Source organism: Battus philenor, unplaced genomic scaffold (assembly GCF_028537555.1).
Source record: "Battus philenor isolate CCGP_79_NKW_IND1 unplaced genomic scaffold, ilBatPhil1.0.hap1 SCAF_7, whole genome shotgun sequence".
Taxonomy (NCBI): Eukaryota; Metazoa; Arthropoda; class Insecta; order Lepidoptera; family Papilionidae; genus Battus; species Battus philenor.
Genome location: NW_027181737.1, coordinates 13527460 through 13555310, shown reverse-complemented (window position 1 = coordinate 13555310; position 27851 = coordinate 13527460). Strand labels below are relative to the sequence as shown.

Here is a 27851-nt window from a genome sequence, read left to right as displayed (position 1 = left end):
TGAAGACGATAAACATTACCACTAGCCTTGGTACCTATGGTAGATGGCTTCAAGAATGCGGCATAAAGATATCTATGGGGATATAACATTATCGCCACGCTTGGCAGGCGGGTAGGCGATTACATTGTAGTATTATAGTACGAAAAGGACCTCTACTGCCCATGCTCTGAAAATTTGTTTCTATGTGTGAATTATTTAAGATTATTGCCCAGGAATCGAACGACTGAGTTCGATTCTCAGTTAGTCAAGACAGTCAACAGTAACTAATTTCGGATCAGACTAACAATCGCTTTTAGTTCTAAACAACAAAATGTTAAACACGTCGATATCCGTTCACGGCAACCAAACAAAATAATAAGTAATACGATATTTACGTATCGACAGACGTGGATCACTAAACGACAATTAACTCAACAAACAGGCACACGGCAAATACTTTGCGCGAAGCATCGAGCCCGAGTTTATTTGCAACTCGCATGGTACTGCGTGTTACTTCAGTCTTTATATATACACAATAAAATAAGCAGAATAAAAAAAAAACAATCGATATATTACTCTTCCGTAGCATCGTCATGAGGAATGAAATTCAAACTATATCAACAGCTTAATCATTACACTACACATCAGGGGTGTCAAACTCAAAATCTAACTTAAGACAAATAATATGCTTAACTTTAAGCGGGCCGCAAAAGCATGTTCGTGTGTACGATTTAAAATGATCCCTACAGTTCATAAATAACGTATATTAGAATTTTGTTTCTAATGCACATTTCTATTTTATTTACGTTTTTGATACTGCCATGAGTTTGATACTTCCGCTATTCGTTGTATATTAATTACACGATACAGTAGATTCGTGCTGGCGACCCTAGTTGATTATCGTTAGTACAAGGAGTACCAAATCGGAAAAGGTCTCGGTGACTTTATCTGCTGTCATGGTTACCATACGCCATACTTCACCGAAAAAACCTGTCTATAACGTTGATTTGATGGTGAAAGGAATAGCGAAGGTGTCTAATGGTGTGACTGTACCGGAAGATGACATTTTGTTGACCGCAAAAGATATATCTATTTAAAATATACACCATAAAATCATTGTCTCAAAATAATGCATTCGTTGAAATGAAACGAAACTTCTACCATCACAATCATGTACAATTAATTTTGGACAGAAAAGAGAGTGCGTTACGAAGATGCTTCCGCCGATGGTTCAGGATGAGTCTGTGATCACCGTATCACCATGTAGCGAGATGGAAGTTCTATCTCTCTCACTGCCAAATTATATTTTCTCTTCTCTCTCTTTATAAAACAAATATTTCGTAACAGTTTTAGTTTTATATATATTAGATAACACTCGCTCTTTTGGCACGTCGCCCAGCGGGCTGTCCCTCCCTGCCCTCCTCAGTAAAGTATCGATCCCTCCCATTCACGCGGTTCATTCAAGAACTGCTTTCGTGTGTTAGATAACTATGGCACGTGACAATGCGGACGAATTTAAATTTACTTTAATGCTTTCAATTTCGATAATGATTTCTTTTATTTACTGCAATTAACCTTTTCAATGTTTTAATTTAATTTTACTTCATGCCGAAAGTCGTACTAAAAATAAAAATCATTTCCATAATTCGGATCACCGTATAAAAATTATTTTTATGTAATATCTGTCCCTGCGTGTTTTGTACTGCAAAAGTCATTAATCGCATTGCAATCTAACATATTTTAAATAGATTTTTTCTATACAGTGTTTAACAACAGGATTTTACACCTAGGTTTAAGCTCTTAAGCGTTATGTTGATGAATGAGACAAACATTCGTACTGTATATGTATATGTCTGTCTATTACAACAAGTTGTTGCGAATTTTCGCAAATATTTATTTTCCTTTTGATTTAATCTTAAATAGCTAAATATGTTACTGAAGACTATTATATATATATATATATATATATATATATATATATATATATATATACATATATATATATATATATATATATACATATCACTGGCAGCATGTTTAAATATTAAATTCAGCAGTGTACTGTAAAAATGTTCATTTATTTACGAATAAATTCTTAAAAAAATTAAACTTGCTAGTTAGAACTCCCAAAATAATCCAATAATTGTAACTTATTTACTATCGAAAACTCTTTTTTAATTGATGGACTCAAATGATTTAAAGTAACAAATAACAACAATCAAATTTTAAAAATATACATTCACGGTCACACACAGACGCACAAACTTGCATATACGAACATACGCACACGTACTTCTTACACATTAATGTTTGAGTAAATTCGTTAATACAGGCTGATTACTTGTAGGTATATAAGCTTTTAAGTTTTTATATCATTTTCCAATCATATAATCTGTATTATTACATTATTTTTTTTTTGGAATGCGATAGGCTCTGCCAGTTACAGAATTAGCAGGGACAGACAGAAAAAAAAATGTACTGAGTCAGATTTTTTGAAACGCTTTTTCTTACTATACTATCATGACTGTTTATTATTTATGTGACTTTGATTTTTAAATAGAGTGTACCATACATTGAGTAACAAATTAGATGTACGTTCATTGCTTTAAAACTTTTGCACCTACAACCGATCATCCTGTACATTTTGTTAGTAGAAATCCCCCTTAAAGCGCGTAGAGGTTTGAGATAAAATAGTGTAAATATGAATACACCGAAAAAATAGAATACAATTACGCGGTGAGTCAGGACAACACGCGATGTAGAAATGAATAATTTCGTCGCTGACTGTACTGATATTGTATACCTTATACTGAAACTATGAGGTCATATTTATTTTAATGATGTTACGCCTCTATACTGTAAATCTAATGAAATTTATATTTTTTTCGAATTTCAACAGTATTTAACTCTTGGTAGCTTTTCCAGATGTATTAGGCACTAAAGTATTATCCATTAATTACAAAACATCCAGTATACTCTTATCAGACCACAACTTTTTTAATCACAACTTTTTTTTAACATTTATGAAAACAGTAAATAAATAATGAAGTCATAAAAACTCACTGTCGCCGGCAAAGTCGATGATAGGAGACTAAGGGGAGGTAGTCCTAATCCCTGGTCTGTTAGTCCACACAACTCAACATGAACGTTTCTTAGAAAGTACACGTCACGGAGAACCGGAACAGACAAAAGAATATCGTAAAAGATAAGATCAGTGTGATTGAGGTCACGACCCTCAGCGTTGAGGAAACAACGCAAAAAGAGGAAATTTATCAAAACGAAAAGTTTTAAGCATAAAAATATACTACTAGTAAGCCCTTGCATTGTGCACCAAGCCTCATAACAAAAGCCGATTATGTAACTTTTAATCATCAGCCGAAAGACGCCCACTGCATGGCATAGCTTTCTCTAAAGATCGCCACGATGATAGGTCTGTCCGGATCCAACAACTCCCCGATTTTAAATATTTAATGGAATCAGGCGTTACCTTGCGGAAGCCCATCCTAAGTAAGAAAAGGACCAATATTAGTTAGCCACTTCCGCACATGCAGTGGCAGTCGTGCAACAAAGTGCACCGCCCGCCAGCCCGCTGATAAATGCGTATGCGGCAATGCGAATCACACAACCGCCACCGCCAAATTACTCAACACGTGTTTCACCCCTCCACGGGGCATCTTCAGGAGTTATGTTACACCGATAAGTGCCAAACACAGAGTCCCCCGATTTTAACTGTCACCGGCTCGTGGTCGAAACTATAGAACCTTTGGTCTTCGCGACCATCGAGCAATTCCTCGAGCTATGCCGGTCAGTGACATTGTTTCTTCTTCGGATCTCGTCATTTATAATTCGATCTTACTTTCAATTACAACATTTAATTAAAGTTTGTGATGATATCAAGTGTTTATGACAAACTTTTATCGCTAAAGACTTTCGGGATATTGGCATCGATTTTTTTGAATTATTACGTCCTTTCGTCATCGGGACAGCGCGTTCTCACTGAGAAAGATTTACTGCAATCTTTATACATGTCTTTATCTCCTTTTTATCATAACTAACCATAAATAATCATAACTAATATAAACGATTATTTTTTTTTAAAAAAAAAAGGTTTTCCTTCTATGTTTCTTTCCATGTGGTTAAGGTGTTGACAAACACTCGCGAATATATTATACTGCTCATCATCGTGAAGTAAAAATTCCATATTTAAAAAGAATGCAGATTATATAGTATAATTAAAAGTATAGATCACGGATCGTCATGCGAAACGTATGACGTCTACCCACTAAGTTGACTGATGACCTTCCCAAGGTCATCGCAAGACGCTGGATTCTAGCAGTTGAAAATTGGTCATATCGAAAATCTACAGGAAAAGCCTAAAGGATGAATAGTCGATAAATATAAATAATTAGTTTAAGCCTATTTTTTTTTTTGGTTTTCTCCTGAACGACATAATGTGTAAGCACCTTTATATTCATCGATTCAGTTAATTACAAAGAAAAGAGCGATAATGTCAAGTTGAAGGCGACCGCTCAGCAACACTTACAGAACTACTTACGCAACTACCAACGCACGTATACAACTACGCTCAACGCCCGATATACTTATCATTCCTATACAGACTTAAAATCATCTTTACGACCATACCCTTTAGGTTTAAATTCGATCGCACCGCACATATGTTAATATGAAAACGATAATAGCAATTCAGTCGTCATTAGCTAAACACTAATGTGCGTGTATTACTTATAAACAAATTTTAATAAACCTGTTAGCTAAAACTTAAACTTAAACAAGTTTACAGAAGTAAACATAAGACAAACGCCAAAATATTCTTGCATCATCAATTACTTTTTTCTCTATTCTACTAATTTGTATCGGTGTGGGTGTTTTGCTATACAACAGTGATTACTTAATTATATAGATCCCATGTACCAAAACTTTGATGGTCAACAAAGTTTCAAAATATATACGATACTATTACTTTACCACAGGTTCTTATTTGAAACTTTCTAGACCTCGTCATCGTATAGAATCAGGCGAGAGAGAAGTCAAATACTTCGCCTATAAAGGATAGAAAAACACTGTATAAGTGGTGATACAGTTTATTATCATCTTCATCACTCCAACCATATGACGTAGTTGGGCATAGAGTGGATTTGTTAGAGGCACGCTCACACACACGCACACACACATGTATATGTATAAATATATGTATAAAATAAACTAAGCTTTACCTTAAAAAGGTCATGTGTACACGTTGTGGAAAAACGTCTAAGATGCCGGCCTGTAGTCTACACTCCAGAACCTCTGAGGTCCCAGCAGGCATATGATCTGCCCACTGCTAAAACTAAAACATGCCAATCCACGGGGCAATTTTGATTACTTTCATTCTTCTACGTATCTTCTCATTTCTAATTCGATTTAGAAGAGAAATCCCAGGCATTACCTTTATGGTTTGTTGAACAACTATCAGCTAGCTTACCAATAAGGGCACTGTAAGATTTGTTACGATAGGCTCCGTAGTTTTCTAACTTATTATAAGAATGACTAATTATAATTAAATAATGTATTATTGCTGTACTTGTAAAAAAACTGAAGGCGACAAACGTTAAACCGCGGCAAAATCAACAAATGTGAATATTAAAAATGATTTAGCTACATTGACTGCAAAGTCATCAGGCTGAATTTTCAATTTTTTATTTTAAATTTTTCAAAAATTACTATATTCATAAGTATTTTCATGGGATTCGTAATTATCGTCATTTCATTGAAATTATCTTCTCCTGGAAATAGGCGACCCGTACATATCCAATAGGACCTGTTGGAAGCGGCCTGCATCCTGCACCTTCTCTTCTGTCCACATTGTTGTTTACAACTGAATAAAATTACATGATAACATATTTTATTTAAGTTAGTTAAAGTTACGAGAAAATCTTAATTTTACTCAACCAACTGGTTTTTAAATTGTAAATATTTTGTACCGATAGAAAAAAAAATGGACACCGCATTTCAGCAATGCAGTCGTGTGAAAAAGTGGTTTCTTATCCAAAATAATTTCGGAATCAATATTTTAAAGTAATATAGTAAGAATAAGTCGTTGAACACATGTTTTGTGCACGTGCATCTTTCAACAAGTATAATAAATAATTTTTATTTATTTTATGTATACGTAAAATAATTAAACATGAACATGAAATAATACCATTGTATTTATTTTTACATATTTTTATCATTTTGTTATAATGAAGAGAACGCATCTACTAATTACTGTTTTTTGTAGTTTCGAAAAAAAACTACAAACGTTCTTTTGAAAAGAAAAACAAAACCTGTGAGAATAATCTGACATAAAACCTCTTGTTTTCCAATACAACACCTTAGAGTAAATTATAACACCTGTCATACCTTTGACGACAATTAAAACAAGTAATGCGTGTAAAAACGATTAAAAAAAAATTTCGTGCACCATAATGACTTACAATGAAAATTCAACCACATTATTGATGAAGTCTTGCAGTGATCAAGAAGAAAACTTTTGTACGTAATCGCTAAATATTGACAGACAAAACAGTTGACGGCTGAATAACCCCCCCACCCTCCACGACTAAGGCGAGGCACATGTACTTCGGTAATACTAAAATTAAACGATCCGGGCATGACTCCTTAATTACATTAGCAGAATTATTACAAAATTTAAATTTTAAAATTAAATCGGTTTTTTTCGACCTCAAATATCGCCGGATAATCAAAAAACTAAATTAATTCATAAAACGTTGTACTATTCAATTGTTAATTTTTTTAAAGTCTCTGATAGAGAAGTGAATGTCCGCGGAAACAATTGTTAGAAGCAAATCGTGGGACTGATTATAGATATGTAGTTTTAATAATACGGCGAGCACGACCCAGGCATGCACCGCAAGAGAACTAGTTTAACGACTAAAATCATTTTTGTTAGTTAGTTCGGCTACAAAGAAAATATCAGATAAATTTAAAAAATATATATTTTGTTATAAAGTATTATATGTGATTATGTAGAGTGAAATATATATTAACGTACTAAACTAGTAATTCAAAGTGTCCACCCTTAGCTTTTACGCACGCCTTTAAACGGTAAACGGATTTACGAACGGTTTCCATTGGAAACTTGGTCATTGCCGCCTCCTCCAAAGATTGCTTGAGCGACTCAATATTTGGGTGAAGCTTAGAGCAAGCCATGTCTTCTAGCGCAGACCACAATGTATACTCCATCAGCCTCTATGAGTTCTGGAACATTTTGCTCAATCCAATTTGGGTTGTGCGCGACGAACCCGGGGCTGAATGCTGTTGGAATGTCCTCTATAACGATCACCACGATGCCCGGTCTAGCGTAGCCCGAGTCTAGCTTCCCACGACCAATGAATCATGATACAAAAAATAGTAATTTATAATAAAGTTGTTAATAATTAAATTTGAATATTTATACTCACAACACCTATTGCATAATTAATGCAAGACTAATAATCGAGTGAACTTCTGGGGGGATAGGGGGTGGAGGACGTTGATGATCGCTTGTTAATTTTCTGGACTTCCATACATCCATCGTTTCTCTATATACGCGAAGTTCGTTTAGACAACATCGAACGCGCCTAATTATTAGCAATCAAAACAAGTAGCGGATGACGAATTCAATGAGGTCAAAACAAAGTCGTCCACATTACGTAAATGGAAAAATTATTTATCATAATTTATTAATAATCGTTTTAACTAATAAGGGGCTTCTAACTCGTTATGTTTGTGTCGCTGGTCAAGGTTTTTTGAAAAATTATGGATAGAGAAGGTTAACAAAGATGTAATGTTTTTAAGTTTTTTCTGTGACTAATGCCAGTTATTGTGTAACTGAGTCACTTTTATAAGCTCTGTAAGCTGTATATATTATACTAACTTTAACCTATTAGCCAGGGTTCACTAGAATAGGGCTAAGGTATTCCCTGCCTGTCGTAAGAGACAACTAAATGGACACCGGGTTCCGGGCGTTGAGGGTGGAGGCCTTCATCGTCCAGTCAATGCGAACCCGAGAAGGGAAGCGACACGAATTGGTGTCAGTGGAGGCACAGCTTCCTCCCACGATGTGTTTTAGCACAGTATAGAGGGACAGCTACGAGTTCTGTAGGAGATCCGGCGCCCCTTCAAAGGTACCGAAGACGACCACCAAAGTGGTTTTTAGTGGGTAAGAATCTCACAAAACCCTGTCCTACATCCGGAGGACAAGGTATCATGTGTCCATCCTGAAGATTAAACCCCTGATATAAAAAAGGAATTGCTAACTTAAGGACTGAAACTAAATGCTATTTGTTTAAGGTAAAAGAATCTATTTTTATTGTAATAAGTAAAACATTCCTCTTACGTAAGCCAAAACACAAATAAATATATGATTAAAAACATATTTATGAATACAGTACTGCATTTTGACAAAAGTGAATTGATTTTAAATCGTAAAATATTTGTTGATCGCGTTGTAAGTTCATTTGATTGTTAAATACATTTTAAATTATATTTTGAAATATTTTGGATGCAAAAATAAATTTTACATATCTCGACAGATTTCTACAATTAAATGTTTAGATTCAACGCAAGTTTTACGAGTTTTGTTGGGAATAAAATAAGAGTGGTGTATACTAAAAACGATAGTTTCTAGAGACAAAACTTCGAAATGTATGAGATAGGTAGACAGACTATGGAACATTTTTATAAATATGAATCAAATTATCAAGCAGTACTAAAAAGGTTGGCAGCCACTGAATTAATGTTTTTCCGGATAGTACTTCATATGAGAATGAACTACATTGTTTAATACAACATCATGGTATAGCAGTAGAAACTGTCTGTAATTACATACAGTAACGTAATCCTTGGAGCTCTAGTACGGCGGTCAACTAAACCTACTTTCGCCGTACGACGCGAATGGAATAAGGAACGACGCGTGCGAGGCGCGGGCGACTCTCATTTTAATATGATAGAAATGACCTGGTAAACTCAAGTAATGTTTACCTTCACGGTTAAAGAAATTTTTTTTTGTGTCTTTATCTTTCTAATATTCCTCAAATTAATTTGTAATATTACTAAGATTTCTGTTATTCTTTAATCTAATTGGAAGCCGTTGGATGCGACCAAAGCAAGACTCATGGCGATCTTTGAGAAAGGCCTATGCATTACAATGGGCATCCATCAGCTGACATAATAATTTGGTGATTTTTTTTGTTATGTCGCCATCTAAACCTTTTCCGTCTAATGACAGAATTTCTTTCTAAGGTGTAATTTTTTAATATTTTTTATTGATTATTAATGTTATAATAAACTACTTATTATATACGGCCTATTTATTACAATTTTTTTTTCTCTGACTACTTTTTAATTATTTCTATTCTTCCTTTCATTTTACTCGTTTCCTTACTTAGCTAATTTGATGATTTGTACTCTAAGCGTACGCTACATCTTCATGCAACTAGTTCTACGCTTCGCCCACTTTACTACTCAAACGTTCTAAAGGTAAACATAATGTTAAAGTATATTGAAATACCAGGTCTCGTAACAAGACCTGGTACTTCAATTTACTATCTTTTCAGAATAACAAAAGATCAGATGAATTTTCATCGTGAATTGTGTCGTAATTTCGTAAGTAAAATAAAACTTCTGCACACAGAATAAATAGACTTACACTAGGGGAATAACCCCTATTTCCTATTTCAAATTTGGAAACTGACTACACCTGTCAAATGTTCGGTGAACTATAACTGGTCACGCTTGTAAACGTTCGTGTATCGGCAATCCTGTACATATTGTGTTCCTGTCTCTTTAGTGTTTCGTTTATTTATACTTTACTACTATACTGTTGTAGTTTAAATGATAACAGACGTATATCTTGAAATTAGACACGTATCGTTCGATGCGCTTTATTTTAACACATTCCATGCGATGTGGGGCGTATATGACCCCAACTGCACTTTCCGTTCAAGCCATTTGCAGTTCTCATTTAAAAACAAAGTATTCTTAAACAAATGAATTGTTGGATCGAATATAGATAACTTGACATCACGTACGCGCGTACGTAATGCATATTAAAATTTACATCTTTTTCCTGCTAATTATGGCTTCGAAGTATTGAGAAAGTGTATATTATACGTCTTAAATAACTTTAATTTTGTTTAAACGTGGATCGTAAACACCTCGCGCGCTTTGAATGGAAAATCTTTATAAATTGCTGTGGCACGGAACGTGTTAAATGTGGACCGAAAAACTTTTGGATATTTGCGAAACTTATCCTATGTGAATACCATGGCCATTATTTATTGAGAAGCTAATTAGAATAGGTTCAGCATGTTCCATTGAAGCCGGATACAGTAGCCTTGTACATTTAGAAAGCGTATCACATATATCTAAAACTGTCGGTTTGTTTAACTTTAATTTTGCTGGAAGTCATTTATAATAAAGCAATAATAAATAAATACGTTTCAGTTGCGTTATTATTTAAATTATATAAAGGAAAAATATTTTGTAATATATTAAATTTAAATAAAAAAGAAATCATGCTCGGGGTTTCGCCGAGAGGTCGAATCACGTTGCGCGAAAAATTGCGCGGTTAAAGTGGCAGTGCAAGTCGTGTGAATATGGGCAACGCAAGACTGATCATTGCAACTATCTTTGGGAAAGAGATCTCCTTCTCCTTCTCCTCTCGAGAGAGAGCCTTGCAATGGGTGTCTATCGGCTGAAAAACATTTTTTTTAAGGATGAAAATTACGCACTTCGAAGTAATTAACGACTTCCCTTAGCTTTCAAAATGCAATTCTATTAAATAACACGATCATTGAACTGAAAGCTATTTTACAAAATTCATTGGAGATTATTGACTACATTACTCCACTTCACATTTTAATATTCTTTCCTTTTATATTCAAATACAATTTAAGATTAAAGGTTTCTGTTTATTTAATGAAAATTCCTTTTTGACCAAAGCACTTACGCTATCATTCTATCCATTTTCAATATTAAGTTTACCTTATTCTTTAAACGTACAAATCTTCTATCCGACTGTTTTCTGTTAAAATTTCAATGATATTTCTATTCTTTATTTATCCTTATAATTTAATTTCTCCGCAACGCTCGATAGCAGTAAAGAAATATTTATCACGCTTAAGAGAGTTACAATTGTTAGGCGTTTGTAATCTGATATAAAAAAAATGTTTTGAATTTCAAAGTCACGCAATGTGGCCCGATAATAAAACACGCAATTTCAAGGTCAAAAGTTTAACGACATACAGGTTTTATAAACGCATTATTGCTTAGGGTCGCCGAAATTTCAAATATGTTCTGACCACGCAAACTAACTCGTGCTATGTCTAATCTTCTTTTTGACCTGACCTGACCTGCCCAAGTGGCATTTGCTAATTCCGCGGGTACGAAAAGGCACGGTGGAGAGGTGACTTTTAATCACAAAGTCTGTAAAAAAATATAAAATAGACGTATAAACTTTAAAGGAAATAATATGTAGCTGACTGGCTGTCAATTAATGTATGTATGTATCACCACATAAATCAACAGTTTCAGAAAAAAAAATGTTGCCAGAAGTTATTGGCATGTCGTATTCGAATATAAAAAGATATTTAATCTTAGATTTTTTACATTTATGTCTCTTTATATAGGAATGAAAGGAAATGGGGCAAAAGACTTTTTGATGACAAATAAGCTATATACTCGGGTCTTTTTTTATCCTTTATAGGCGAAGCATTTGATCTCTGTCCCGCCTGATATTAAGCGATGACGAGATCTACGATGTTATATACTTGCCTAGAAGATTCAACTTGAAGACTCTTAAGTTATACTTCCTTGGAAACAAATGACGCCGGTAGATTGTTTCACTCCTTGGCTCTTCGCACTATAATAGTATTAGCAAAACGTTTAGTGCTGGTAGAAGGAATTTTAACCGTGTACATCTTGTTGTCCGATGGAAGAAAGGAGATGGATGAATTATTTCGTGTAATTCCGCTGCACACTCCAAAATGCAGTATGTAGAGTACCGATAAACTGGCAACTTTTGCCGATGCTCCAAGCTATGAAGCTCAGCATTCACTTAATCTATACCAATCACCTTGTATATGTTTGACATATCGGGTATATCATATATTCATTATATCTCCATCTATCTCGTATAATAATCGTCAACTGCAGTAGCATGTAAAAAATTGCCTCAAGTGACAGCCAATTGTACTTTTTTTATTTAATGGAATCAGGCGTTACCTTGCGGAAGTCCATTCTAAGTAAGAAAAGGACCAATATTTAGCCACTTCCGTACATGCAGTAGTAGCCGTGCAACAAAGTGCACCTCCCGCCAGCCCGCTGATAAATGCGTATGCGGCAAACAATGCGAATCGCACAACCGCCACCGCCAAATTACTAAACACGTGTTTCACCCCTCCACGGGGCATCTTCAGGAGTTATGTTACACCGATTAGTGCCAAACACAGAGTTGTACTTTATCTAGGTTGCTATCATCATTTCAGCTGCAGGCTGTCAACTCCTGAACACAGACCTTAAACATAGATTTCCAATATGACTAGTTGGTAGCGATCTGCAACCAGGGTATTTCGACAACCTTATCGAGGTCGTCTATACATCCCAGTAGTCGGACGTCTTACGCTGCACTTGCCGCTACGTTTATATAATATTGTTTTTTGATTAAGTTAATAACAACTGTTAAAAATCTTAATTACGTAATCAGAACCATTATTCACTAATTAAGTTTTTCTTTCTAATGTAAATATACAATAATAATTATTAAATAAATAAATATTTCTCATAGTTTAAATCACACTATTGTTTGCAACAATGTATTTGAATTTAATGTTTTCGTATATTTTACGTAATGAATTATGTTCCATACATATAAAAATTTGCAAGTCGATTTTGACGATGGGTTTAATGCCATGTTATATAAAAATTACGTTCAACAACGTGTGCATAAAGATGTTAGTGTATCAGTTTAAATTGACCTAATTCAGCTGACCGATAAGTAAAATGGGGCAGACAGAATTCTTAACATACCTTTATATATATTTGGGTGATCAAAACCCTTTTAAAATACTTTAAAAATGATTTTAAGGACAGAAGATGCTTCTTGGAGGTCTATAACAAACGGTCCTATTAGTTTCCGGAAGAGTTCTACGCCCAGCAGTGGACAACCTGTGGTTAAAATATTTATAATATTGTATTTCCATGTTATAGCCTTATACATGTAGAAATAATGCACAAATATTTCTTGTTTTCATTTACGAACCGATTGGTATGCGGTAAGAGGTTACTAGCTAAAATGCTACTGCGTGACTTTTAATTAAATATTTACATTTACGTATTTTATTTTCAATCCGTAAGCGATAGATCGTCAATGACATTCGCACAATCGATTCAGCACCTTTGCTAAACATTTGTATTGCAAAAAATTAATTTCAATTTGTTTACTTCGCACATATAGGAAACGTTTATGATGTTATATTTGTGAAACAACATTGATAAACAGTGGCTGAATATAATCATAGATTCTAAGAATGTTATGATCTTTATAAGAAAAAAAGTTAACATCCTTTTGAACAAAATAAAGTTAGGCAAACCGCACTCGTATCATACTAGATAGAAGCGTTGCTGGAGTTTCCTCCGCCATTTCTCTCAGAGCCAACGCTTTCCGAAGTGGTAATTGTGATATTAATCAGACAGTAGCAACCGGGCATGCCGAAGGTTCAGCTCTCTCCGGCGGCCTTGTGTCGGAATGCTAAGCGGGTATTATCGACGAGTGGCAGCCGAGGTCCCCTCAAGGGGCACTTGAATTTAGTCACTCCATGGAACCTTCAAAGTGATAGGGCGGCTTTCAATGATAAAATAGTTATATGCAGCAGCCAGAGCAGAAGCTCCTCCGGGAGTCTTCGAGTTTTGCTATTTAAAAAAAAGTCTTAAGCTAGACGGACTCTATGCCCTGCCACCTCATACTCGCGGAACCTGCAAATGCCATTTGGCAGCAGTGAGAGTATTATAAAAAACAACAGTTAAGTTAAACAAAGGAGACTATTGTTTCTCGTCATCTTGGCAGAGGATTGTGATTACTAATTATAATATTAAATTACTGTAATATAAAATATTTAATTTCGACGTCGTACGTATAGTTAGTTGTACACAAAGTATAAGTAAGAAGAAAATTAAAACTTAAATGCAAAGCCGAAGCATAAAAAGATAAGCAGTGTAGACGCTTAGATAAAACTTTTGTTAAAAAACAAGTATTTCTTAACACCCTACATTTGTCTTCAGACTACCGCCTCTCATATCTCTAGAGCTCACTGGTAGGCGATACCGCCGCCTTGAGCACCCTCTGTGTTCACAGCTTTTAATGTATCTTTATAAATGTTGGTGTTTCATATATGGATTTTAAATTAAGTCTCACATACTTTTATATTGTCGTATTAGTCTGACAATAACTTCTATACACACACACACTTGTACAGTCAATTTAACCGATCAATCGGTGAAGCACATAAAGTTCGATTACGTTTCATTACTCCCTATATGCAATAGGCACAATTATACAACTTATTTCTCTTAACTTCTGTAGTTCTGTTGTATTCAAATGAATTCCTAATTTAAACATTTTAAACTTATTTTTATTTCAACATTTACCATTTTTACGTAAATATTAGATATATTAGGGGGACCAGATAGTAATGTCGCTTTCTTAAGTTAAACACACACGATTACATTTCTGTAAAACATGTCGACAGATGCGACATTACTTTCCGGTCCCCTAAAATATTTGATTGGATTACTCGCTAAAACCTAACTCGTTAATTGAGATGGCTATTACACGATAAAGAAGCATTAATTAAAGATCAGTGACGATAATGGTCTACAACTGTTTAAGGACATCGTTTAAAGCCCACAGAGTTTGTAGCGGGCTCTTCAAACGTATATATATATATGTGTATATATATATATATATATATATTTATATATATATATTTATATATATATATATACATACATACACACACATATATATATATGGGATTGACAAAAAATAAAGGCGGTCCCGAAAAGAAGTATTTATTTTATTCTTAGCAGCGTAACAACCTTCTCGTGACATTGACTTGACGGTAAAAAGCCAAAAAAGCAAAAGCAACAAATAAGGTACGTTTTTGAAATTATTCATAATTAGTAAATAAAAACTTAATAATAATTTAATCCCTCATATGTATGTACACATGTACATGAAATAGTATAGTTATGTTACATTCAAGAAATAGTAAATTTTTGAATAGAGAATACACCGTTAAAAAATTAATGGCTCGAGATAAACATACACCGTAGTCTACAGGCCATTGTTCGTCAAGTAATTCACGATTTAGTCTCGATGCGAATGACTAAGAATGATATCTATAATCACGAATTAAAATGAAACTGTGAAAGTAAGACATTAGAAATGTGTCTTAGAGATCCGTAAAGGAATACGTCACTGAATATGATTATGACTAGATTTCTATTTACATAGATAGATAGATATATTTATTAAAATCTAAAACAATTTTAGATGGTGTCTTGGCGCAATTTCGTTTCATACAACAAAGTTATAGACAAATCATCTGATGTCTCGGCTGATGTTAAGCGAAAATGAGGTGTACGATGGTACATGTTTGCTTAGAAGATACCTATTTACTTGACAACTCTTAAGTTAGGTCCTAGTAAACTGGTAAGGACACGGGTTAAGCAAACATTACTGTTTATTGCTGATGAATAAGTTGCTACTCAAATCAGTTGAATGCTTTTCTAAACGCTTGAGATCTTCTACTTTTCTTGTAAATGTTCATTTTTCCATCTCTCTTATTTTATTCCCATTGTTGTTACCAGCCCCCATCATTTTACGAAAACTTTTTTATTCGTACTTTTTAATGGATTCAGGGGTTATTTTGCGGAAGTCCAACCTAAGGACAATATATAGGTACTTCCGCCATGCAGCAGTAGTCGTGCAATAAAGCGCACCGCCCGCCAGCCTGCTGATAAATGCGCATGCGGCAAACAAAGCGAATCACACAACTACCGCCGTTAAATCACGTGTTTCACCCATCCACGGGGCATCCTCAGGAGTAATGTTACACCGACTACCAAACACACCCAAAATACTTTTAAAATTACCGTATACAAAATATTTTATATGCTCCTTTTAACAGGTGAAATAACAGTTAAAATTTACTAACTTCTATTATTCTTTTTAGTGTCCCACTCCATTTTCAAAACAAATAAGTTCTAAACAAAAAACAAATAACAATGGTGGGAAAGAAGCCTATTTTTTTATCGAAGAAGCTAATGTTCAAAATTCAAATTAATGTTTTTTTTTAATGTAAAACAGCCAGTAACGGAACTTATGGCTAGACTAGATATACTACATAATAAAAAGTAAACAAAAATATTAAACACGAAGAAGTTATCGCACGTAAGATGAAACATCTGGCTTACGACTTTTGACATCGGAAGAGGTCTTAATGTGGAAATGTCCCTTCCGGCGCACAAACTTCAAGGAAAGTAAGTTCTGTGGATAATTACACTCGTACGTTGAAAGACTACTTGTTTTGGTTTGCACTGTGTCGACTCACCTAGGCACGCAGACGGAGTGGTACAGGCCGTAGTTCCGAAGCACGTGTATGAACTCCGGCAGCGTCCGACAAGCGCCCATGATACTGAAGGCCGCCAACGCGCTGTTCCACACTATCAGCGTACGTTTCAACTCGAACCTGCGACAAAACAATATTGATATAAATACGACAAGCATACATGTAAGTTTAATGAATTTAAGGAATCTATAATAACATTCGTTATAGTTGTAACAGGTTCGAAAGCTGTTGGAATCATCACAATTATTTGATTTTATTATTTATTATATTTATATAAATAGCATATGTTTTCGAAAAGTATTTCTTAATTTCACTTCAAATGAGATCGCTTAGAAAATGTCGTTGTTAGTCTATTGCAATTTTCATATACGATTTCGACTACGAGAATATTAAGTATTTTGTTTTCTTTCACAAAACCTGCAATTCATTGGTCGTGTTTTTACCACAACAATGTATAAGTTGATTGTTAATTTTCCACGTGTGGTCGATCTTATGCAAAACTACCTACGCATCATTAGGAAAATCCTTACGATTGTTGAGACAAAGCAAATGAATACAATTTAATTGTACTAATATAGATTGCAATGCTGTTACGATCGCTTACATAAGACGGAACTAACTTAATTTTTAAAAGCAATAAATTTAAATTTCGAATAGTGTTATATTATACATCCAAAACTGCAATCTAGACAAGGTCATCGCTGTAAATAATGATAAGATAGTTTATACCTGGCATTATAAAATAAGTAATCTCTTGTACGGTTGTACTATACACTCCCTTCATACTTCTGAATATTATGCTAAGAGTTCAAAAATTTTATAAACTAAAAATTCGTAAAAAATAAAAGCTGTTTAAAATATTTTTTTTAATAAAAATTGGTAATTAGCTTCTAAATTAAATGTTTTGATAAATATCACTAAAAGGCATACAGAAGTATTTTCCAACCTTTTTTGTGCAATGCATAGAATTTGCATCATTATATGATAAATATATATATTAAAGCGAGAGGGTTTAACTCGTGTCTAGTCCACTTTCGAATTGCCCCACTGTGGGCGCGGTCCTTACGTTGGGAAATTATGGCCTACACTTTTTTGTAGGCTATACACAAAATATCATCAAGTCTCTTAACAGCCTTAAGGACGTTGGAAGACGCCACAGACCACTTCTAATCGTTTTTATTGGAAATCTATGTAGAGGTCTATGTCCACCAGTAGACTTCCTGGGGCCGAAATGATGATGTTTATGAGACTATTGTAAATATCACCAGTAATAAAAACCTATGATACATCATAGGTTTTTATTACTGGTGGTAAATAAATAAATAACTGTTAGTATTTTTATGGTCACCGTATTTTAGGATCTCTGGTTAACCCATGTGTGGAGTAGGGGGACATTACATTTCGGGTAAATGAGTTTTTAATTTTTTTTTTCACATTCTTCCACCACCATATCTTTTATGCCTTCTTTTTGTCTTTCACATGCTCTTTCTTTCCTCACTTGCAAATCTTCTTCCGTACATTCTTCCCTCATCCACATAAGCTGATCTTATATTACATTATGTATCAGAGATTTTAATGATCCAATTTATTTCTAGTTTTACAATTGGAGTTAAATTTATAATTTTTAGAAATAACATTATTTTACCTCCCTGTATTGTTTTTATAATTTTTTTTATCACAGTTTTGTTGATTTCCTGCCAGTTTTACCGACCAATCTTTAGTATCAAGGATAAGGATCCTATTTACTGTAATCTGCACCACTTTATACAACACCCAAGGATTATAGGGTGCTATTGGTATAGTACAAGTATTTATTTAATAATATATTTTTTGTATTTGTGTGTGTGTGTGTGTGTGTGTGTGTGTGTGTGTGTGTGTGTGTGTGTGTGTGTGTGTGTTAGTAAAGAAAATTTAAGAATGGAAAGCAAATAAGATGAGTGAAGATACAACCGCCCACGTACGTTTCAATAATTACTAGAAATCCGGTGACCTTGGCGAACAGTCAGTGCGTCTAAATCTAGACTAGCATTATGTACGGGTCGAATCATATGAACGCGTATCGCTAAGTGTGCGGTGAATTGTTGTAAAGATTGCGAACGTATCATTCAATTGGATGCCAACGCGTCACTGAATCACAAACGAAATTCTAATATTAACGAGTTCACCTACACATGCGCGAGCATAAATGACTCGCAAATATTTATGCCTATAGTCGACGTTTCGCTGAACTTTGCACATTGCGAAGGCCGATAGGCCTTAGTTCGCTTAGATTGGACACTAAAGCACAGCATATATCGACTTCTCGAACCACCGTGATAGCAAAAAGTTTTGGAGATGCCGTGAACATATCAAATAGTCCAAAACTAGGAGGACTACGGAGCGTTAGAACGGCAGATTCGCCAAGAGGTACGACTGAAGAGGTGTTTATCACCATCTCAGCCAATAGACACCACTACAAGGCACAGGCCTTCCTCAAAGATCACCACGATGACAGGTTTTGTTCTGCTCGCTTTCAGTGACTTAACTAAGTCGCCGATCATCTTAAGGTCGCCACTCGAAACCTTTCGATACCAACGCCGGTTGCACGAGCGATATTCTGCTCACTGCCACTTGAGACGAACGACTTTGGTACTTCTGCTAATATCATTTCTAATTTCATCTCGCAGCAAAATTCCGAGCATAGTCCTCTCTATTCTTTGGGTAACCTTGAGCCCGCCATTAACGACAACGTTTCGGATTCATAAGTCATCACCAGCAACAGACTAGTCAAAGATCGTCGTAGTTAGACATTGCGGTATATATTAGAAGCTTTCCGAATGATGCCCATCCGAAATGGATACCGGGTCTTAGTGGATAGTTTTTAATATAACCCTGGCCTGGTCTCAGACCGAAAAGTACTAAGCAAAAAAATTGATAGCAGATATACATAAATAAATATGTTTGTATGTGTGTGCGTGCATGCGTGCGTGCGTATGTGTGTGTGTGTGAGGGAATCCAAATTGATTAGTAACAATTTGCTTATACAGGCGTGACTGCGTTGTAAAATCATAGAATTGTTGAAAATTGATTAGATTGAGAGTAGACATAAATTGTCAACACCTGATTGTAAAAATTAATATTGTGGGTTGACAAATATTTGCATTTGGTGGGAGATAAATAACGAAGCGCAACAGTACAAAGAGATAGAGTTGTCGCTTGAACCGCCGGAGTGTTTGGGTCTCAAGACATTGTTACGCTCTTAGCCTAATATAAAAAGATTCTCTGGAAGTGCGTTGCGTTGCAAGTTTTATAATCACCAAAATTACGTTAGTGATTTCGGAATATTCGATCATCATCATTTAAGCCGTATGATGATTACTGTTCGAAATCCCCCGGACGGGTAGCAAGCGACCTACATCCAGCGTCATAGAAGCAACAAAGACAAACTGGCGGTTTTCGAAACCAAATACGCAACCCTTTTAAGAAAAAGTTGTTCGATCAATTGACGATTGATTATATATTTATATGTATATTTCCTAGTGCTACAATACATTAGTGCTATATTTCAAGTATGTATATCTATAAACTATATTATGTGATTAAATAATTTTTCTATAATATTTACCAAAAGGCCTACTAGTTATCTCTGCACCACATTCTATTGACTGGTAGAGAATAATTGTGAGAGGTATTAAGACCGCAATTATACAAATAAAAAAACATTAAATTTCAATGAACTACAATGTATTGCCTTATTAAAGTGCAGTACTGTAATTGTTAACCTTGTAATGTGCTCACTGTTGACACAGGCGTCTCTCGGAAAAAGACTGATCCAACACAAGGTATTAATGCGCATTATGTATTACTATCGTGGTTTATCGAAGAAGAGTTTTTTTATACCGTTGTTCATGTCCATTGCTGAAACATTGTAAACTAATTACTTTACCAGAAACAATTAATAAGACGGAATCCTTGTCTATTGTATTGTCCTAAGATGCAGTGCAAAAAAATCTCCGTGTATCAATCAATCAGTTTATATTATAATTTAAGACATTTTCTGTAATAAAATTCCAATTCCGCACATGCAGTGGTAGTCGTGCAACAAAGTGCACCGCCCGCCAGCCCCCTGATAAATGCGCATACGGCAAACAATGCGAATTACACAACTACCACCGTTAAATCACTCAACACGTGTTTCACCCCTCAACGGGGTAAACTCTCAATGAAATCCTGAAGATGCACTGCATGTGCGGAAGTGGCTAAATATTGGTCCTTTCCTTACTTAGGATGGACTTCCGCAAAATAACGCCTGATTCCTTTAAATACATTTATATACTTGTAATCAGTACTGACTCATTACGATGTATTTGGAACTAAATTGCTTAGACTTAAATTTTGGTGTATTCGTTTCGTGTATAGCGGGTCAACGAGGAGCTAAATTTAGGAAATTCAATTTCGTTCTTACGGTCGTTAATTTCGCGAAGGTTCGGATTTGTAATTTAAATAAATGAGAAATTTTCATACAAGATGCCGATGTTGAAAGATTTACTGTATTATCGTCGGTTAACAAAAAAAAAATGTAAGATTTACGAAGTCTCATGCAGCAAGTTTACATGTAGCTTAATTCCTTGCCCGGACAGGTTCTGCTGAACATTGCGATAGTAATTAACATTCCCTTCCGACGCTGTCCTGTGGATTCATTATAAACAACGCTTTGTGCCGGTTGAACCACTGCGCGCATGCGCAAAAAGATTTTTTAATATACCTTACTGTTATATACGGGACAGGCAGTTAAGTTTAGCGGTTTTCAAAAATCATAGAAAAAGAAATTACAAAGCTTATGTGACAAAATGCATATATTAGGGTAACTGTTTCTGTCGACATATTTTACAGAAAATCCTTTGGATTTTTACCGCTCCGAAAATTCGTATACTAGATGGCAAAAGGTTGTTGATAACGAAGGTGAATGTATTGATTAGAAATAAAAACTTGTTAAAAATGTAGTCGTGTGAATTTAACTTAAGAAAGCGACATTACTTTCCGGTACCCCTAATACATTGTAATAAACGTAGTGATTATATTTTTTAAAAATAACATTACTGGCATGTGTGCCATCTAAATATGCGTCTTCCTTGAATCTAAACCGCAAACTCGTTAAAACTCGCTGGCACATCGCTCGTGTGATAGCGGATATTTCTCCGCGAATGTTGTTTTAGAGCTGGGCAATCGTCGACGGTATATAGTCGTAAACGCAAGACTCCTAGTACTCCCAGAGAAACAAAAGTGGTGGCAAAAAATTTGATCTCCGGGAAAGACACGGGATATTCCCTAAACGCGATATCTGTTCACCACTAAACAGTTTGTATACAACTCCTAAAGATTCATTGGATGTACGGGTTATCGCACTATCGCTATTAGGACCAGGTCCTGCTGATGTAAGCTTCAAAAATTATTCATTTGTGTAAAGATAGGTTTCGTATAATTCGCACGACTTTTTAACCCAACGTTTAGTTTTCGGGCTCTGTGTTTGGCACTAATCGGTGTAACATAACTCCTGAAGATGCCCCATGGAGGGGTGAAACACTTGTTGAGTGATTTGGCGGTAGCAGTTGTGTGATTCGCATTGTTTGCCGCATACACATTTATCAGCGGGCTAGCGGGCGGTGCGCTTTGTTGCACGACTACCATTGCATGTGCGGAAGTGGCTAAATATTGGTCCTTTTCTTACTTAGAATGGACTTTCGCAAGGCCTGATTCCATTAAATAAATATATTTCATTTGCATTCACAACTTTGAAATATTGGTACTACGTCTGGTTATTCCAGTATCTTCCACGAGACCGTGCTGCGTGTGCCACTGGTGAAGCTACGAACGAAGATTGAGTTAACTCCGTGGAAAGAAAAACATGAACCTCAGTAGTGGGGACAATGACACAAGGAAGAGCCATAAAACTGATAAAAAAAAAGTTCCTACAATTTCAACTTCACGTATTTGCAGTTAAAAATAATTGCAAATTAAATAACAATGAAAATAATGCGTCGATGTATAACAATTAAAAAAATCCATCGTGACTTTTTACGCTATTATCTTGCGGTTATCAGTCACGGTCGAAATGATTGCTAACCAATGTTTTTGCAAATTTACACAGACTTAAAATTGACCGCGTTCATCATAATTTCAGCTGTGGGATTTCCATTACTAGACATAAGCTTCCCCTGTAGATTTCTGCAACTTATCGTTCAGGGTAAGTGGTTGTGAGAAGACAAATATCCTGGTTGTAAAACTTACGCCAGTGGTTTGGAAAGAGAATGTGTTCGATCTTCAGAGCCGCGATGTCAAAGATTAAGATTGCTCTAATGGTCGTCGACCTTCGTAAAAAGATGACACTTTAAGAAGTAGATTTCTCATAATACCGGTCTTTATTTTCTTAGTCGCCCCCGTTTGGGTACACAGGGATATTATAACAATAATCATTTCTTCATGAAATTCTACTACGTATATCCTCATGTTTCGTCTATCTCGATGTCAATTATTCTTTCTTAGTCTATTCCTCACGTATTCTCTGTTTCTTTTTTATTTCTTGCTCCGTTTGTATCTCACTTTCGTCGCCTTCTCCCATCGAATTTTCATAAGACCGGTTTGTCTGTATCTACCTGTCTGCTGATCTTAACAAGTTCAACTGTCCTCGTTGTATGCCGTGGATCTATGCTTGGCTCGCCACTCCACTCACGAACCGTAAACCACAAGTGGCCATATGTTCTGCGCGTTGTTTTTACTGAAAATTTACCTCGTGTCACCGGCCCGGGTTTTGCATAAATTTAATGTAACTCTTTGAGAATCATACAAATTCTGCGTAGTGACTAAATTAAAAACAACGGTATCAAAAAATAAAGCCATTACCCTACTGATAGTCGGAGCGTCAGCAAGTTCCAAAAGCTGCACCAGGAATATTTAGATAATTCTGTAAGTTTAGTGTAATAACATGTTGGTTCCATTCTCTTATATTTTTTTTTATATTTTGGTGGCTTATATTAGAGTCGATCTCTTCTGATGCAGTATCATTTACACAGTTACCACAATTTGATTCATAATCACTCGGACAATCAGATAAAACTCCGCCTAAAATTCATTGAAAGATTCTTCATTACGTTCCGTTATCGTTTTTATATTTTTTTTTTGAATTTTAAAGAACATATCTAGATGTAGTGAACCGGATTGTACATTTCTACGTACGCATACAATTACAAGGAGGATCAAAAATTGATAATCGATAAGCTAGCCTTTTACACACGAATGGATTAGTTTCGTGAAATAGCATTAAGTGACAGCTCTAATTCAGTGATAAGAAATCGATAACAAAGATTATTCAACTACAGTCATTATTTCTTATCGCATTACGATAAACTCATTACATGTTCATGTTAAAATGCGCCATTCAGTTAGTTAAGCCTGTGCAAAATGTGCGGAAATATAAATTATTAAATGTAACTTTTAATATATATTATTTTAAATTTAAATAGCTGTTAACAATAATATTAATGAGGAATGAGGAAGAAATATAATATAGACACGTTTAATTGAGATATTTTGTACGACTCGATTTGTAATTTTCTTTTATACATGGTAATTGGTTGTAGATATAAAACCTTTAAAAGGTAAAGCTCATTTCAGAGGCAAAAGCTCTAAAGCTATTTAACTCATTGCCAATTATCTTGTTTATAGTGATGACAATAAAAAAGTTACATTAATTAATTTTTGCGACAAACCTACAATTTTTGATAGTACAAAGTCAAAAAAAATCATTAGTAATTTATTTTCGTAATGTTATTCCACGCCCTCTCCAAGGTACAGGCCTCCACCAAAGATATGTATGGGAATATATCATAATCGATTATGATATATCCCCAGAAGATATAGAACATATAGAAGTTTGTTCGGTATTTATGGTACGCAAAGGGCGCAGCTGTCCATCATCTGTCAACTTGTTTGTGAGCAGTGGCAACCCTATAGTCAATCCTAAGTGAAATTTATATAAAATTGGATCCATAGTACTGAATCTGCGACTTATGATAAGTATTAGTCCTTTACCGCTGGGCTATCTATCACTGCTCTATACAATTTATTTTACTGTATAATATATAGTTTATTATTTCTAAAACCTTTGGTTTCCATATTGGTCGTACCATACATTAACCGTTAGCAAATAAGCTATAAATTCACCTTTTTAAAGCTTTTACACCTATAATCAATCATCCTGTATATTCATACATCATTTTCAATCAATCGTAACAACACGTTTTTTTTTAAATGCTTTGTTTGACACGACATAATAATTTGTAATTTTCTTTTACATATTCGAATATACCATGGTTAGGTATAGTTAAGATAAATATTGACATATTTAATTCAAAATACATCATTATATAACTTTGTAGATACCTCGTGGTCGGGTTATGTAAGTACAATTATATCCTCACACATTTGACCGCTTAGAATTTTTCCAACGCATTCAAATTCACTTTATAATGATGCAAATTAAAAAAAAAAACTTTTTTTAAATTTCCATAGATAAGGAATACTGGTACCGCTACAGGTATGTGAATAAAGACGCACATGTGATATTTAAGAACGGACGGCTTGACGTTTAACTACCTCCTACGTGCCGCACATATACTTCAGTGATTGACTAGCACTTGCAGTGACACTATTGTACAAATTTAGTAAATAACCTTATCTCACATATTTTCTGATAAAATCATTATTATTGTGTGTCCTGAGTCAGATACCGCATTCTCATATACAATTAACATGTTCGTTTAAGCCTAGGCAACAATGTACTAAGTAAAAACCTAGATTTCTCTTTGTGACACAACATGGCACGACCACCAAACTTACGTAGCTGCGACTCATGTTCCAATCTATGATATCGAACCAAGTGAATTTTGGTGTCGAAGGGCTTCAACTTCTCGAACGTTTGCCTATGACACCAGTCACAATTAGTTGCGTGAAGATATGTTGCCCAAAAAAACGCTAAAACTCGGCACAGGCAGATATTAGAAAGTCCGGCTCTGATTTTTAGATATTCTTATTTTTTATTCTCTTCTCTGCTGATGGATGCCAACTGCAAGGCATTGACCTCATCCAAATCAATCCAACGACTTCCCGCGAACTAAATTATATCGTATGTCCACTTAGTGGGGGGGGGGGGGGCTCTATCAGCTCATGGTTGCCACCCGAGTACCATAGATCGCACGAGCGATGTGCTCCGCCCTCTGCCATTTCGGACGAGCAATTCTTCGAGGTACGTCGATGATCTTGGTTCTTCTACGGATCTTCTCATTTCTAATTCAACCTCGCTGCAGAAATTCCAGCATAGCCCTTTCATTGCTCTGAATGACCTTGAGCCATTTTATGAAGCCCGTCATAAGTGACCACGTCTCGGATCCGTATGTCATCACACAACAACACGATTTGGATCGGCCTTCTTCGATATCCATGTTTAAAAAAGGAATGACTTTTTTCACAGGATCCTGTAACGATAGAGCAAAAGCAACTAAAAGCATCGAAGGTTTCGTTACGATTATTGAGCGAAGTATCCATTCAAGTAACGATATACAAAGAGTTTACACAAGGGAGATCTTTCGGGCGACGCGGTTCGCGGTACGGCTCGCAACAATGCACCGGATTATTGGACGTCCGGCTGCGACGAGATATCCGATATCGCGCCGTGACGTCAACACTGACAGAACCGCGTTTGTTTCCCTCGGACGAAGTAATAACAGTACTAAATTATAATATTTTTGATCAGAAATATATTAGCATGTCTATGTAGAACAAAATGTTTACATAAAACTCCAATACCAATATAGGACCAAACATTTATATGAAAATAATCGTATTATAAAAAAAATCCTTTTGAATAGTATATATAAACTCGTAATAAAACCTCTTTAGCGGTGTTATTTGTATTCCAAATTCAAAATAAAGTTAATAATTCTTTTTTTGGATATATTATTCAATTGCTTTTCTTTCCGTCACGATGTATGGATAACGAAGAAATTCGATACATTTTCAAATTTTAGAGTAACAAAGAAGAAAGGAATGTACTAAAATAGACTAGAAGCGCTAAAGGAAGAAATGATCATCTAACCTAAGAAAATAATACTAAGTAAGAAAAGGACTAATATTTAGTCAAAGACTCTGTGTTTGGCACTAATCGGTGTAGCGTAACTCCTGAAGATGCCCCCCATGGTGAAACACGTGTTGAGTGATTTGACGGTGGCTGTTGTGTAATTCGCATTGTTTGCCGCATGCGCATTTATCAGCGGGCTGGCGGGCGGTGTAGTTTGTTGCACGACTACAACTGCATGTGCGGAAATGGCTAAATATTGTTCCTTTTCTTACTTAGGATGGACTTCCGCAAGGTAACGCCTGATTCCATTAAATATCGAAAATAATACTTTTAATGACGTCCGATATATTTGATGTTTGTGGTTTAAACTCACAATAAAGGTAGTCGATGTGATAAGCATTTTACCTTTTTATTCCTTCAACCCGTGCTAAGCGTTTTGCTACTACTCTTATAGTGCGCGAACAGGCATGGAATTGAACAACTTGCTGTCGTCAAATCAAGAGAGAATACGCATCTTCTAGGCGAGCATGTATCGTCGTAGACCTCGTCATCGCTTAACATTAGACGAGACACAAATCAAATGCCTATTAGCTCATAAAAAAACCTTGTGCGGCAACTGTCATCATCATGTGAGATATAAGTATATACATCATTTGAGATAGTGTTATGTTCGGTTACATTGCATGATCTCAAGATACCGTAATTTCATTTTGACTAGATCGAACCAACCGCATTCATCGTCATATTAATCGTGGGATTTCCAACGTTGAACAATAGCCTACCCCATTAATTTCCAATAAAACCTGAACTTGACCTTGTGGGTTCTACGCTGTTTGCTGGAACGTGATATCTACATCAAAACCTTAAAGATATAGTGGTCATCAGAATATGCAGTTTGAAGGTACCTCAAGGTAATTACGACATATGTATGTTCAACATCTCATCCCGTGTCCATTACTGCCAAAAACTCGAAGACCAAAAAAATTTCTTAAAAAATAGGTCCGTATTAAAGTCAATAATTATGTACTAGATGGAAAGATAGCCTTACTCGAAATATGAACCTTTGTGGATAAACAGAGCAACACGTG

The 27851-nt window shown here is 35.3% G+C and overlaps 1 protein-coding gene across 1 annotated transcript in view; it reads right to left on the bottom strand.

The window, feature by feature from the left end:
* The window catches only part of Baldspot (elongation of very long chain fatty acids protein baldspot), an 86064-nt gene that overhangs the window by 32612 nt on the left and 25601 nt on the right, over window positions 1-27851 (bottom strand). The window contains exon 2 of the mRNA XM_068774298.1: window positions 16635-16772. Coding sequence (XP_068630399.1) covers window positions 16635-16772 — 138 coding nt within the window. The remainder of the gene's footprint in view (window positions 1-16634; window positions 16773-27851) is intronic.